The sequence below is a fragment of the Ixodes scapularis genome, unplaced genomic scaffold (genome assembly GCF_016920785.2).
Source record: "Ixodes scapularis isolate PalLabHiFi unplaced genomic scaffold, ASM1692078v2 PGA_scaffold11__112_contigs__length_91849675, whole genome shotgun sequence".
NCBI classification, from domain to species: Eukaryota; Metazoa; Arthropoda; class Arachnida; order Ixodida; family Ixodidae; genus Ixodes; species Ixodes scapularis.
This window is the reverse complement of record NW_024609837.1, coordinates 70574383-70590736: the sequence shown is the minus strand read 5'-3', so window position 1 is coordinate 70590736 and position 16354 is coordinate 70574383. Positions and strand designations below refer to the sequence as shown.

General features: G+C 47.7%; 1 protein-coding gene across 2 annotated transcripts in view; it reads right to left on the bottom strand.

The window, feature by feature from the left end:
• The window catches only part of LOC8030894 (SURP and G-patch domain-containing protein 1), a 46253-nt gene that overhangs the window by 7812 nt on the left and 22087 nt on the right, over positions 1–16354 (bottom strand). For both annotated transcript variants that reach the window (XM_029994632.4, XM_040209895.3), the window contains 4 exons: positions 16047–16135; positions 10458–10614; positions 9670–9922; positions 5279–5408 (listed from right to left, as the gene is read on the bottom strand). In XM_029994632.4, the coding sequence (XP_029850492.2) occupies positions 5279–5408; positions 9670–9922; positions 10458–10614; positions 16047–16135 (629 nt within the window). The remainder of the gene's footprint in view (positions 1–5278; positions 5409–9669; positions 9923–10457; positions 10615–16046; positions 16136–16354) is intronic.

The following is a 16354-nucleotide window of genomic DNA, read 5'->3' as shown; positions in this document are numbered from 1 at the left end:
TGTCAGTCGACCTTAGTCGCGAAGCGCCATGGAGCACATCGCGCTTGCTCTTGAAACTTAGGAACTTAACAATAATTGGTCTGTTAAAACCTTCCCTTTTGTGGCCAACACGATGCGCCCTTTCTATATCGCCGACGTTTAGCTGCAACCGGTCCGAAAAGAAGGAAAGTGCGATTCGTTCAGTCTGAGCCCACGATTCGTTTCCCTCCTCAGGAATCCCTTTAATCAGCAAGTTATTTCTTCTCATTTGGTTGTTCATGTTGTCGACGATGTCACTTAAACCACTTACGTCCTGCTGTTTCGAGGATACGTCTTCAATTTTTCTTTCAATCTCGGTGACAACATCATTTGTTTTTTTTATTTCGTTTTGCAGTTCCTTAATCTTGCCAACGGAGCTCTCGAGACTTGAAACTCTGCGTGTCAAGTCACCGATTCCCAACGACAGTTCATTTAGTTTGTCAGTGGTCTCTTTTTGATGTCTTGCATTGTCAGAAATAACAGTGTTCAGCTTCTGAAGTATTAGGTCAAGCTTAGAGCTATCGCCCTCTTTAGGGCCGGGGCCGGGGTTAGCTTCGATGTCACCAGAACACATGAGCAATTTGGCGATGCAGAGAGTGAGCAACAGGATACGAGCACTTGGAAAAGCCCTGCGCAATAATAAGGCACCACTTTGTAACCTCGTGGGCACTCCCTTTGGTCTCACTTTGTTTTTTGGACAAAAAGTACCGACACGGGCCCTGTAGGTACAAATGTCGACGCCCATTGCACACAAAAATCACAGGGACAACACTTTGGGATTTGCGGCAAAAAAGAAGCGGGTAATAACAACGTGGTAGGATTTCAACTCACCTAGAGCAAAGATAAGTTCAAAATTAGCGTGCAAAGCGCTAGGCCGCAAATCCCGCTTGAGGCGATGTGAGCACTTCTTTTGAAGGGTCGGTGATGCGGTGTCGCTAGTAGTCCGGATGGTTCCGATATCAGGGCAAGTGGGCACTCCCTTTGAGACCAAAGGGAGTGCCCACTTCTTTCTGAATTCAACGGTATAAAGTTTATAGAAATCCTTGAAGAATAATCTCATGAAAACAACCGTAAGGCTAGGCATGTAGACGAAAAATGCGAAGCTGAGAAAATTGCAGTTGAAGTCTTGACACTCATTGCATAAAATTGAGTAAGGGATCCCATGCAATAATGTTCAGCAATATGAAGCATAGTTCTATCTGAACAAATTGAGATGAAAAATTCTGCAATCCGTTCACAAGAACCTTTAAAAAATAATATAAAACTGAGAAATAATGTCTGCAATGTAAAATAAAGTTATAAAAGAATGAGTAGACTCTATAAGGGACAACGGGAGGAGGCACCAAGGGTTGCACGTTCCGAAAGCAGATTTTGTTTGGCCCTGAAAAGGGCCTTTGTTCGTGTAGCACTTGAAAGGGGAGCCCCTCACAGCTGTCCAGGACTGTAGTCCCCAGCTGTTCCAGTTTGGTGTTGCCTGGAGAACCTCTGCTTTGCATTGCTGCTGCTCTGGTGGGCAGCGCTGGCCTTACGCAAACACAGATTGTCCTTCTCCATGCTTTGAGAGCTTTCATGTCCACTACAATGAACTGTGTCCCAGCGTCGCGCGTCTGGCCTCCTGTGGTGATGCCAAGAAGGTCGGATTTGCGCTGGGTCGCCGACTTTTCCGATAGCGCACGCTTGCATTCGTCCGATCGTGCGACTCGTTGCGCCTGCTCGGCCGTGTAGTATGCGGTGTCGACACGAACCGCGCTCGCAAAGCTCGACAAACTGCCGCTGCTGCATGGAGTCGCGATGTCTCCGGCTGATGTTTCCGGAAGATCCAAGGCATCCGGCGGTGCCGATCGCGGTGGTGTCAATCGCGGTGGCGCACTTGCAGCAGACAGCTTCGGCTTCTTGTTCCACGGTCGCTTCCTCTTCCTTCCGAACGCTTGCCGCGTGCTCGATTTCAACCGAGCGTCGTCCGGCATCTCGAGAACTCGAAGCGAAACAAAACACGCGCGACTTCGTAGGAAAACGAACCAACAATATTCAACGCAAGCGCGCAAACGGGAACTAAAACGTGCGCTCGACCACGGAGGAAACAAAGCAGACAGGCCTAAGGAGACGGGCCCAGGAGCAGACGACGCGCCTCTCGCCAGCGCGGGAACGGAAAGGAGGAAAGGAGAAAAAGAGCGGAGGGGCGCGTTTAGGCCAATAGCAGGGGCGCTAGGCCAGGCTAGGCGCCGCGCGTGCTCTGACGTATGGGCACCTTGCTAGCCGGCCAATGAGCGATCGCAATTGGGGCCTTCGAAACCCGCGGAATGCGGACGTTCCCCGATGTTGTCGCGATAATGAATGGCATGGGGACGTGGGGAAAATAAGCAGCTTTCCAACAAGACCAAGATGGCCGCGATCCGACGAGCGATCGCGAAACGCGCGGGGCGCGAAGTTCCACTTGTTTTCATTGAACTCGCTGTGTTAGGGCTCTGCGGGGACATCGTAAACATCATTTTTTGCATGCTTAGACATTGAATTCGACACTGAAACTTTGCAGGCAGGTACCTTAGACTACAATTAATCCAAATATGTGAATTTTGAAAAACGTGAAATTTCGCGTTTTTTTACCATTTTAAGACCCGCGTCTCCCCTTAAGGCAATAATCGAAAGTTCTGAGAATTCGCAGAAGTCTACCGTAACAATCCGGTCGTGTGGAGGGTCCTCGGCTATTTTGTCTTCAGTATTGATGAAGTGAAATTACTTTTTGATGCAACATTGGCACAAATTCGTCACATTTCGTTTAAATGTAGCAGGACGTAGAAATTAAGCGTAAGCACTTTGGCGCAGTCACAAATGGCGCAGCAATCACATCACTGCACGCAAGACGAAGCCACATTTTTTCGCTGGAGTGCGAGGTGGCAGCACCGTGAAAGCTCACCCAGCCCGTAGAGTGTAGCACGTATCAGTCGACGCCTATACTCGGCGACAACTTTTCTTGGCAATGCAGTGGAAGGTACAGGCCCGCGTCCCCTTTCCCATTTAGAGTGTGCGCGGGCTCTCCTCCTCTCCCCGGAAATGGGGGAGGAGGAGAGCCTGCGTACACTCAAAATGGGAGAGGGGACGCGGGACGTACCTTCCACTGCATTGCCAAGAAAAGTTGTCGCCGAGTATAGTATAAGAGTTTTGGGCTCAGCCTTCCAGTTGTTAAAGAGGAATAGAGGAAAACCGGCTATCGCCTGTTTGCACTCTGCACGATGTACCTCTCGACTGCGGGTGGGACCAAGAAGCAACTGCGTTTACGCTCTTGCCTTGATGCCCTTGGCGCTCGTGTAACTTGTCATAGATGCGGCGCCATTGTTGTTTCTGTGCCTCCTCCCAAGCGCGATATTCCGAGGGTATTCGCGCCCTTTTTCGCTTCCACTCTCATACAAACCCCCATGCCCGGTCCGTACTCCGTCTACGACGAGCCTTTTTAGCGCACCGTAACCGAGAGCCGTGTTCCTTGGACCCGCCACAAACTTTCTGAACCGTAGCCGGCGGCATGAGAGTTTGTCCGCTCATACGGTCGTGGGCACACACCAGCACAACGGGGTGTCGGCTACAGTTACTGTCGAAGTAAGGACGAAGGGGCTTCTCTTTGGAACGCCAGGCCTCCGACACGCGCCCGTTGCATTCCGGTGCACGCTTTCGCTGCATACGCACACTCGAGCCATTGGGAGTTTTTGCGAAGGATGACTGTGCAAATTCAACAAGGAAGTACCCACTCACGGCCATTGCTGTAAAAAATTACCGTAAAATTCTGTAAGGACGCCCTTCCCGAGAGATCGCCCATCACCTTTTTCTGGCTAAGTATCTGTAGCATAAAAATTCCGAAACATTGCCCACCCCCGATTCCCGTGTGACGTCAAGCAATGTCCGAAGTGAATCGCACATCAACGGCGCTATCTGCAATACCGGTATGTCTGAGAAGCAAGTTCATAGCGAGTTCCCGCATTTTTGTCTGCGATCTGCCCACGGGATATCGGCTCCCGTAACATGCGAGTTATTCCTGCGTCTATATTGCATCAGGAAATGTGAATCTGCTGCGTTCGCGATTTACGGTATCCGTTCCCGAGTTTGTACCGGATTCCGCCGTTTTTGTCCGTGATCTATGCGCATGATATCGATTCTTAGTTGTAACACGCACGAGTTGTTCCTGCGTGTATATTGCATCGTGAAATTCGAATCAGCTGCGCCTGTGATCTGCGGTATTTGTTTTCGTAACATGTGAGTTTGTAGCACATTCCACAGTTTTTGTCCGCGATCTGCGCGCACGATATCATTGTCCGTGACAAGCCAGAGTGTAGCGGGTTCTTGCGTGTTTATTGCACCATAAAACTTAAATCTGCTGTGTCCGCGATCTGTGGTATCTGTTCCTGTGAGATGCGAGTTCTCGGCGGGTTTCCACGAGTCCTTTGCACCGTGAAACGTGAATCTGCTGCGTTCGCCACTTGCGGTATCCTTTCCCGTGACATAGGAGTTTGTAGCAAATTCCTGCGTGTTTATCGCATCGTGAAATGCGAATCTGCTGTGTCCGCGATCTTCGGCATCACTTCCCGCGTCACATTGTTTGTAGCGGGTGCCCCTGTGCTTATCATTAATTTTTGATAAAGTTTTGCTCTGGCATCCACAGAGATAGCCATCCCCATGTTTTTCATCATTTATCTCTTCATTTTGGGTGGGCGTTCTTACGGGATTATATGGTAAGCATGTCTCGATCATATCTGATAAACTCGGAGATGCGCGGATGTGTTGCGAACGAGCTGGGCAAATGCTGCGTGCATGTGTGATGTCACTTGACGTTACGTGACTCCTCACGCGACACCCCGACGTCACGGTTGCGTAAGAAATGTACGGACAGAAACCGAGAGAGAGGAGGAGACGAGGGCAAGCGGGGAAGTCAAAGCACCGAGCCCTGGTCGGAATGATTAGTGGGTGGACTCGCCATTCAAAAGCAATCACAAAACGCTGGTGTTCCAACGTATTCGAACCGTGAGTAGAGACTTTGAATCTACTCGCTCCTCGTTTCGACCAGAGCTCGATGCTCTAACTTCTTCGCGTGCTCTTATCTCCTTCTCTGTGTCAGCTTCTGTCCGTGAAGAACATATGGGGACGTGCCGCTCATGTGACCATGACCTGTGCGTCGGTTGAGCGCGACGTGTGACTCAATGTGTCACTTCTCTCGTGAAACCGAGCCCCATGACACGTTCTGCGTTTAAACGAAGAGAGAGGAGGGTGATGGTACCAGGGGATTGGGCCGGAACCGGTACGCCAGCATCATGCGCTTGCGGTACGCCTCGTACTCGTCGTCCCCGGCGGACACGTCGTCCGGTCGACCCTGGCCCAGTCCGGCATTGTCCACCGGTTGGAGGCCCCTGCGTGCAGAGCAATTCCAAACGCTGCAATCTCCTTCACCCTCGTGCGACGTCGACCCTCATCAACCGGGAGCGACAATCTCTACTCCCCAACAAAGAAACAAAACATTTGTATGTGCCAGGATAGGAGACGCATTCACAAAACAAAATCTCTCTGAAACAAAAAGAAAACCTTTGAGCGCAATACGCTGACAAAAAAGCACGCTTCGGAATCGCTACGAACCCGAAATGTGTCGCCCGACATGGATACTCTGCTCAGTTTTTATTTACTCGTTTATTCGGAGAGAGCCACTTCATGGAACTAGGTTGATGCAAAAAAAGAAAAAAACTATCAATAGTCACTGAAATATATGTATAAAAAAAAGAATGTCAAACAGAACTTTAAACACTCTTAATTACTTAAAGAGCCCCTGAAAAGAAAAGGAAAAAGTTTTTTTTTAAAAAGTTTGGTTGGGACACGCGTGTCGAGAAATAAATTTTAGGCGAAAGAAAAACATTTTTAGAGCAATACTGATGGCGAGAGATTTATTTCAAATTCTGCGTGTGAAGTCCATGAAGTCACGGGTAATTCCGGAATGACCATCTTGGTCGTGAAGGCGAAGCTGACCCACCTCTCCTCCACGCGCCCGAAACGCCGAGAGAAAAAAAGTGGAAAGAAGGTGACTGCCGACTAAATCGCGTCTCCCACCGTCAATATTGCTCTAAGAAATTTTTTTTCTTTCACGTAAAATTAATTTTTTGACACGCGTGTCCCAATTAAACTGTATAAAGAAAACTTTTTTTTCTTCTTTTCAGCGGCCTTTTAAGGGGGGGAATCTGGCAACAAGCCTAAACTTTTTTTATTTTTTGAGCTGTCTGTATGAAATTTTCAGGGTACATTCATAGCACGTATATAAGAGTAACTGCTAAGTTTCATAAAGCTGTCTGTGCCCATGGGTTCTTAAGTTACACATTTTTTCAACATGGTTCACTTGCTTCCTTTTATCCCAGGCCTGGAGAAATAGCAAAACATAATGGGAATGTGAAATTTATTACGGTGAAAGCCTTATATGTCTCATCATGCAATCGACCTTTAAAGTCCTTGAGCGAAAACACAACGGCAACATGAAAAGTAAGAAAACACGTCAGCAACACGAAAGGTACCAATGAAACGGTGCCAAAAGTGTGTCGTCAGAAAGCGTGCTGTTTTCGGGGGTTCGCTATCGTGTTTACATCGGCGCTTGGGCCTTCGCCTTCAAATCATCTTAGGGACAACATAAGAGACCCTGTGAATTTTTATAAGCATTCCAGGATAGACACCCCAGGACATGACAGAGCCCTTTTTAATAATTTCCTTTCGGAAGATTTTTTTTACACTACACTGAATTGTATGTTGCTGGTCATATCCTCATCCATCAAATTTAATTTCAGTGAAGTCTAAGCTCGTTATAACAGACCTTAATTTTGACCAAGATTTCGTTCTGTTGTAAAGGGGGTATGTTGTATGCAGGTAGGAAGTTGAGTCAATGGTACATAGAGGAAAACCAACCGAAATTTACAAACCGGTATGTTACTGTATTTACTCGATTCTAAGCACCCCTTTTTTTCACACCCATGGTATTCAAAGAGGGGGGGGCGAGTGCTTAGATTCGAAAAATGCCCCGAAAATACAAAATTTGTACAAGAAATATGAATTTATTATAATCAAAATAAAAGAATAAATGTTCGAAAGGAAATAAATAAAATAATGACTGGAGAGTAGCCCGCTTGCCATCAGTTTGCACTACGGCCGACTAGTTGCTCTTGCGACTACGGTAGTCTTTTGAGGATGATGTAGGACGCAAGTTTCCGACCGTCGGCTGTGATGCACAGCATTACGGTCACCCTTTGCTTCTCACAGCCAGTCGTACGCACTTTTACTTCTCGTTCTACTTTCTTTCTACTTCGTTCACAGTGCACGTCCTTGGCATGTCGATGTACACGGGGGTCTCACCGGCATTGCCGATCTGCCCGAGTCCGTAGCGAGATTCGCAACGCAGCCTCATCACATAACGTTGGAAGTTGACAAGCTTGTCCTCGAATTCCACTGGGAGCTTCTGGCAGATAGTTGTGCGGCGTCTCAAAGAGAAACTGTTCCTCTTCATCATCCACTCCACCCAGCCTCGGCTTGCGCAGAACGCCGCACTCCGAACTGTTCAGCAGTGCTGTGATTTCCGTTGTCTTCCGCGTAAGAAATAACCATTCTCTTAAACTTCATTGTGTATGGAGTTCGCTTCGCACTCACGACGGACGACTTCCGCAAACCACGTGCACACAGTGAACAGAATACGATTGCGAGGCCAACGCGGACGAATAGGCTTAACAGACTAAACAAGCGACTGCAACAAGCGCAAAGAGACTAAACAGACGAAACATCTTCGATAGAGGGTATGGCAACGCACCGCCTTTTGCAACCTGCACGGATGCGAAAGTGGAAAATGGCGGTATGTGCTGCCATCTATTAACTGATGTTGAAACCAAGCGCCAGCGGCTGTTCGCGACTCTGGCGCTCAGCGATACCGGCGTCTCCTATCTCAAATTTCTTGTTGGGAGGGGGTTGCATACATTCACATGCAAACGTTTTTCAGGTGTTTACGTTTGAAAGTGGTGGGGCTTAGAATCGCGAAAATACGGTATATCCAAATGTCTGTTATAACCAGGTGTGTTGTAATGAGCTTAGACTGTATTATACATTTTTAATGGGATTTTTAAAAAAGGAAGCTTGTCCAGCCCTCACAAAGTTATTTAGAAACAAAATTTAAAAAGAAAACAAAAAGATTGCATGCAAATTTATTAAATTGTTTCCGAAATATTGCCGTGATAAGTGCCAATGCCAGCAGAAGAAAAATTAATTTTGAGAAAATGGCAGTTCAAAGTTGCACAGGCATTTTCAGCATTGAGCCCGTTCACGTGGCGTGATTCTGCTTGCCATTTTTATTCTCATGCGGCAAAGAGCTTGTGGACACTGGACACAGTACGCATGCACATAAGGCACCGTCCACGGTTTTCATTAATTTGTTTTCTCTCGAGCCAGCAACGCTGCAAACTAAAATCACGAAAATCGCAAGCAGCATTACGCCATATGAAACGGGTTTACCCGTGGAGTAGCTGGAAGTGTCTTTGCATACTTTCTTTTTGTTCTGCTGTTGTCCTTACATAATTTCAACAAGCCATAAAACGAAAAGAAAAACGTAGCGACACAATGAGCATTGGTATCATGCCGAGCAGAGGCTGATGCCGTTTCTGATGGTCGCCATGCAAAGAAGCTTGCATGGACCGCAAAGAAGCTTGCATGGACCACTTCCGTGCATCAAATGCGCGCACCGTCTCCTAATTCATTCCCCGCATCTCTTGCGGCCACGAAACACTCGGGCAAAGTATGCGAAACCGCTAAAACAAAGAGCTGCAAACAAAAGACTGTAAAGATGGCGAAAAGCCAAGTGGAGCTGATAAAGCGCAGTACCAAGCAGACGACACGAAGCGGCGAGACGTGCAGTAGCGGCGTAATAGCCATGGCAACGAAAGGAGAACAAACGCCGCGGCCAACAGTAGTCGCGCACTTCGGCCAATCACTGCTTCGCAATCGCAAGACGGGAAAACGCTGCTCACGCCAAAATTATGCTGTGGAAACTATTTTGACAGGTGGCAGAAAGAAGAAAAAAAATCTCGGCTTCAAAACAAGATCAAGATGGCGGCCAACCGCCAAGTTGAAAGCGAGCGGGAATTGCTCAAAGTCTGGCTCGATTTTGCATTTTCAGGGCGATTTGGAAGCCGTCGGGACCTCATGAATATTTTTTATACATGTTTTCTCAGTGAATTAGGTACTGATAATTAAAGAGGAGGTAGTTTATGAACATACAATCCAAAGAAAATGGTTTTCCGAAAATCGATTTTTCGCTTCTTCCTTTAATTTTCATGATCACATAATTTTTGCAAATTTTGCAATTCGAGAAAATATAGTGAAAAATCAGTCTTGCGAATATATTACTCCGCAGTAATGTATATATAGCATATTGTTTCAAGTGGCGAAATTGCATGTGCGCAAAGTAGGTAGTATCCACGAAACCCATGCTTTACGAAATTTGTGAAATATTGAGTCCACAAAAATAAAGTTGTTTACAGTATTCATCAAGAACTCCTCTGTGGGCAATCTATTCCATTCTTCAATAGTTACTCTGAAAGAAAAAAAAAAAAACACCCTCATAATTTCTTTTTCAATTTCGCTTTTCAGCTTCTCACTCACTTGTTGACCGGGGCGGTGATGCCGGCTCCATCTGTACCCAGGCCCTGCCCCTCGGCCCAGCCGAGCCTCTGGAGCATCTGGTAGCCCACATTTTGCTCCGTCAGCTTGAACTCCCGGTAGTCCGACAGGTCCGGGGGCCGTCCCTCTTTCAGGGCGTCGTACTTCTCCATGAAGCGCTCCAGCTCCTCCGGCGGCAGGAAGTCCCCGATGTGGTGTTTGCCCTTGCCCATCACCGTCAGCTCGTCCGCACGAGCTGCAATGCACCTCCGGTCAGCCAGTCATCCGACCGCTTGCCAGCGTTACCCGACCACATGCCAAGGTTGCCCGACTGTGAGCCGACGGCACGCCGCCGTCAGCATGCTGTCGTAAGCTGACTGCACAAAAACACGAGCTGACTACCTGCTGTCGGTGCCACTGTGTGCCAACCACCTGCCAACATAAGCCAACCGCGTGCCAGTGCCCGACTGCCAACGATACCCGAATGCCCATCGATATAAACCGACCGCATGCCGACTGCGTGACAACCACCTGCCGACATGTGCCAATCACGTTTCAATGTTGACCGACTGCCCGCCGACGTTACCCGAGGGCACGTCGACATTAACCAACAGCCCATCGACGGCAATCAACAACACGCAGACATTACCCGTCTGCATGCCAACATTAGCCGAGTGCAGGCCACGGCCGAGTCGATCTGACTCGGCCGTGGCCGTGTCAGATCGACTCGGCCGTCAGTTGGACGTGGCAGATAGAAAAATGGATGCACGTCCCAACTCGCGAGCACTCACCCCTGGTCTTTTCCATCTCCTTGGCTCGCTTCTTGTGTTCCCACGTGCCACCGTCCGTCTCCTCGTCAGAGTCGTACTCGTACTGCACGTTCCCCGACACTGCCCGTGCCTCCTGGGCACGCTTCTTGGCCTGCATCATCTCGAACAGGGCACGCATCTGCATGCAGAGAGAGACGACAGTGGTCTAGAGTTATTCCATAATCGGGAAAATACCAATATGCAGTTGGCAACCATGGTCAAGTGACGGAACATGTGCAAACAAGTAGCACAACTTTGTTTCTCGACCCGAGGGCCCGAGCCATCCAAGACCGAGCAGACATTGCAAACGGAGGAAAGGAAAGGGTCTAAAGCTTCCGTACTTCAACCCAAGTCAAGGCAAAACTAAACTAAACTTTGTTTCAGCTAAAGTCCAGACGCAGCCGATGCTACGAGCTAATGAGATGAATCAAACAGCGTCAAAAGTGCAAGACAATGGGCCTTTTCTGTTCACGATTGGTTCAGCAATGATAGAACAGGTAAAGAAACATGACGAACACCATGATGGTGTGATTTTGACGCTGTCCGTTTCGTTTCACTCAAGGTGAAAAAAAGTACAATGAGCCCCCACACATACCGTCTCAAACTCGGCCACTAATTTATTTGAGAAACTTGCCACAATAGGCACAATACCACCATCTTGCTGTTTGCAAGCACCTCCTCAAAATGAGATCAACAAAGAAATGGACACTAAGCATATGAGCTTCCCCAAAAATATTCTACAAAGGAAAGCCACACGAAAAAACCTCGGATCCCAAACCGAATTTGAGGACAAACTTCATCAGACCCCGTTCCTCAAACCCCGAAACTTTCCCACTTCCAAACTCAACGACAAAGTGGGTTGACTGACACGATTTCCAGAGGTTTGCATTTCTGAAATTTTCATCCTTCAGCTGAAAAGAAAATTTTCGCTGAAGCCTCAGTGCAAAGGTGGTTGAAGCTGGTACAAAAAGAACCGTTGAGAAACACCTTTCCGAGTTCTTCCTAGCGGCTACAGCTTCAAGGTCTTGCTACACGTTTCATCATGCTTTCTAACTATGGCAGCATAGAGGCTCTGTGGAACTCTATTCTGCTGTAGTGAGTGAAGCGTGCTACTATACTTTGTTTCAGCTTAAAGAAGAACAGAATCGAAACTTCAAATATCCCCAGAACACTTCAAAACGGGTGAAATATGATCAACATATCCGTAAATGATAATCACACGCTTGTATTTTCTGCGGATGCCTATATTTTTCGTTCCACCCGACAAATTCTGGTGAGCACTTCAAAATAAGCCATCGAGGCGCTTGCAACGCCATGGGCCCATGCATGGCCAAGAGTACCGTAATTATGATTGTCGTCATTAGGTGGCGCCAGCTTTATCGTCAACGCATTACAACCCCGCGAAGAAATATTCGAGGCATGGTGTACTAGAACTGAGAGGCGTGCGGAGCACCGCTCGCTCCTGGGCGCCTCCATCAGACACGCCGCGCCGTGGCGCCACCCGCTACCGATGGGCTTGCGACATAAAGCATTCCAACGAAGCTTGGCTCCTCCACCTAAAAGGTGGTATGGGGAAATTGTTCTACAACTGCTTTTCTTGCGTTTACGGACTAACGACTGGTGTTTGTGATGTGCTGTCATAAAGGGGACCACGTCTACACAAAGAAATAGGAGCCAAAATTTAGCTACCGTACCCCTTTAAAGGGACACTGACACCCCCCAAAAAATTTTTTTTATTTTTTGCCAGGCGCTTCATTATGGTGTCGGAGGACTACCCAATTAATATTTTGCAACAGAATAGCATATTTCTTTAATAAAGCCAAAAGACGCAACTGCTCGAAACCGAAACCGAAACCCGACGGAGGTCGGAGAAGTGGAGAGAAGAGAGTGACTGGCGGAAGTCACGTGGCTACACCCGACCGTCGTTTTTTTTCTTTTTTCTTTTGTCTCCTCTCCGGTAGCAGACGACAGGACATGCGGCGTGCGATGCGGCGTTCGGGAACTGCTTGCCGTGCGATTCTTTTGCAGTTATGTTTGTTCCGCTCGTTGTTATGTACTCCAAGATGAGTTGTTTTGTACATTGAGGAGTTGGAGATGAGTAGTGAGTGCCCGTGGTGAATTTCCATGATCGGCTCCGAAAAGAATACACCCAAGATGTTGCGTGAAGAGCTGGCTCACATGTCCTGCATCCGAAAAAAAGTGTCATTGTCGAAAGATCAACGGGATCGGGACCAATGGCTGGCTGCAATTCCTGTAGAACATTTACGGGCACCTCGGAAAGCGGAGGCTACCTGATTTATATGCTCCTTGCATTTTGTGGAAAGTGATTACATTGAGTTCGCAGGTGTCAAAACGGAAATCCCATACCGTTTAATTCAGCAAAGTATCGTCCACAACATTTGTTTGTTATTTTTTTGTTTCTTCAGTGATGATTGTAAAAAAAAAAAAAAGATGTGTAAACATCGGAAAATGTTTGAAAAAAAAAAAAAAATCAAGGGGAATCGAACCCGGTCCTACCGCGTGTGAAGCGGACGTCTTTCCCACTGAGCTACTGGGGCATCTTGATTACGGTGGATCTCTTTACTTAGTAATAATTCAGCCGGTAAACTGTAAGTTGGAAAGTTTGCTGTCGATTTTTCTCTAGCAAAAGCACTCCCGGGTCGAAGTCGGGAAGCACCACGCTTTGGGGACATTCGCACCTAGTAAAGAAATCGTACGCGTGCATATTCAACTCGAAGTAGAAACGTCGTGCTTGAAGTTTGCGCGAACGTTGTCTTCAGCCACGAGAAGGGAGCGACGGCTCGGCGGCGTCTTCGTGCAAATCGGCTTGGTGGCCGGGCGTGTCGTACGGGATGAATACCAATTCTTTTGATCAGTCCCAAATTTCTCTTTTAACGGTAGACAGAATTCGCCGGTACCGCGAACGACAGTTCTGAAATAGAGGTCCCACGCCCGTCGTCCGCTGCCATCGCCGTCCCCGCGAGTCCCACGATACGCGAAACGACGAACGCACAGAATGCTTCCGGTTGTCTGTGGAACTTTTTTTTTTCAATCAACGTATTTACAGCTTTTTAGAAGCCACAAAAAATGGGTTTAATATTTTTTTTTTATTTTTAATATTGAGTGTGTGTCTTCAGTGACCCACGACTTCGATTAAATTTGGTGGTCGCATCGATACCTTAGAAAACGGCCCGTGACCGCGAAAAAGAGAGTGAGCGAGACTCGAACCGGCCAATTCTTGATCGGCGGTTTTCGGGCGGAAAGAAACCGAATTTTGAGCCGCAAATTCTGTTCTGGGTAGTTGAGCCCTCATATGTTTTGTATGACTAACAACCTCGGCGAGCATAAATACCCTGTCAGTGTCCCTTTAAGGCAAGACACTGGTTCTAAAATCGACTTTTTTGTTTATTAATGGATTATAATGAAAATTAGTGTGTATATGTGTTTTGGCTTCCTCTTTTCAAATACACAATTAGTTCTGCAATATCTCAATTACTTTTTGAGTTACGAAGAAAATAATGAAGCCTAATTAGGTCATTTCTTACGACTCATTAAGGAACTTTCTAATACGAATTTTTTTGCATAAGTGATATGGATTTGTAGCTAAAGACCTGTCATGCAAGATGATGCTATTTATATTTTTGTAAAGATAGATCATTGTATAAAACTAGTCTAATTAGGTCAAGTACACTATTTACAAAGCTTAACGAGGTCACATTATCACTAATAATACAATTTCGGGCCCATACTGTCATACAAAAATAGCATCACCCTGCAGTTCACTTCTTTCTGAATTCAACGGTATAAAGTTTATAGAAATCCTCGAAGAATAATCTCATGAAAACAACCGTAAGGCTAGGCATGTAGACAAAAAATGCGAAGCTGAGAAAATTGCAGTCAAAGTTTTGACACTCATTGCATAAAATTGAGTAAGATATCCCATGCAATAATGTTCAGCAATATGAAGCATAGTTCTATCTGAACAAATTGAGATGAAAAATTGTGCAATCCGTTCACAAGAACCTTTAGAAATAATATAAAACTGAGAAATAATGTCTGCAATGTAAAATAACGTTATAAAAGAATGAGCAGACTCTATAAGGGACAACGGGAGGAAGCACCAAGGGTTGCACGTTCCGAAAGCAGATTTTGTTTGGCCCTGAAAAGGGCCTTTGTTCGTGTAGCACTTGAAAGGGGAGCCCCTCACAGCTGTCCAGGACTGTAGTCCCCAGCTGTTCCAGTTTGGTGTTGCCTGGAGAACCTCTGCTTTGCATTGCTGCTGCTCTGGTGGGCAGTGTTGGCCTTACGCGGATTGTCCTTCTCCATGCTTTGAGAGCTTTCATGTCCACTACAATGAACTGTGTCCCAGCGTCGCGCGTCTGGCCTCCTGTGGTGACGCCGAGAAGGTCGAATTTGCGCCGGGTCGCCGACTTTTCCGATAGCGCACGCTTGCATTCGTCCGATCGTGCGACTCGTTGCGCCTGCTCGGCCGTGGAGTAGTATGCGGTGTCGACACGAACCGCGCTCGCAAAGCTCGACAAACTGCCGCTGCTGCATGGAGTCGCGATGTCTCCGGCTGATGTTTCCGGAAGATCCAAGGCATCCGGCGGTGCCGATCGCGGTGGCGTCAATCGCGGTGGCGCACTTGCAGCAGACAGCTTCGGCTTCTTGTTCCACGGTCGCTTCCTCTTCCTTCCGAACGCTTGCCGCGTGCTCGATTTTAACCGAGCGTCGTCCGGCATCTCGAGAACTCGAAGCGAAACAAAACAAAACACGCGCGACTTCGTAGGACAACGAACCAACAATATTCAACGCAAGCGCGCAAACGGGAACTAAAACGTGCGCTCGACCACGGAGGAAACAAAGCAGACAGGCCTAAGGAGACGGGCGGAGACGAGCCCAGGAGCAGACGACGCACCTCTCGCCAGCGCGGGAACGGAAAGGAGGAAAGGAGAAAAAGAGCGGAGGGGCGCGTTTAGGCCAATAGCAGGGGCGCTAGGCGCCGCGCGTGCTCTGACGTACGGGCACCTTGCTAGCAGGCCAATGAGAGATCGCAATTGGGGCTTTCGAAACCCGCGGAATGCGGACGTTCCCCGATGTTGTCGCGATAACGAATGGCATGGGGACGTGGGGAAAATAAGCGGCTTTCCAACAAGACCAAGATGGCCGCGATCCGACGAGCGATCGCGAAACGCGCGGGGCGCGAAGTTCCACTTGTTTTTATTGAACTCGCTGTGTTAGGGCTCTGCGGGGACATCGTAAATATCATTTTTTTCATGTTTAGACATTGATTTCGACATTGAAACTTTGCAGGCAGGTACCTTAGACTACAATTAATCCAAATATGTGAATTTTGAAAAACGTGAAATTTCGCGTTTTTTGACCATTTTAAGACCCGCGTCTCCCCTTAAGTACAAATGCAGCCGATGCTACCTGCCAGGCATGCACCCACGTGCAGTGCAAGCATTGTTTAGGCCTAGATGCTCGTGCTTGAAGCGTCGGCTGCATCTGTTGTTAAGCCGAAACAAAGTATAGACCGACTGCCCGACTGACTGGGGACTGCAGACCCACCTTGCGCTGATCCTCCAGCTGCTTCCACTGGTCCAGGCTGAGGTCTGTCGAGCTGAAGACCTGCTTGGCGTATGCTATGAGTCCCGGATCTGGAACGAGGCAGAGCATGACGTCACGCTACTGTTCAGTAGAAGTTTCTTTTTTTTCCTTTTTTTATATTTTTCCAGAAAATGTATACCACAGCGAATCTCGTGTTGGCTCGCGCTTTTTTCCGGAATACCTGCGACCGACCACCAGGATTGCGATATCCGACAGCACGACATGCCGGCTTTTGCGACGTCGTTTGTTGCCACTTTGGGACCATGTTC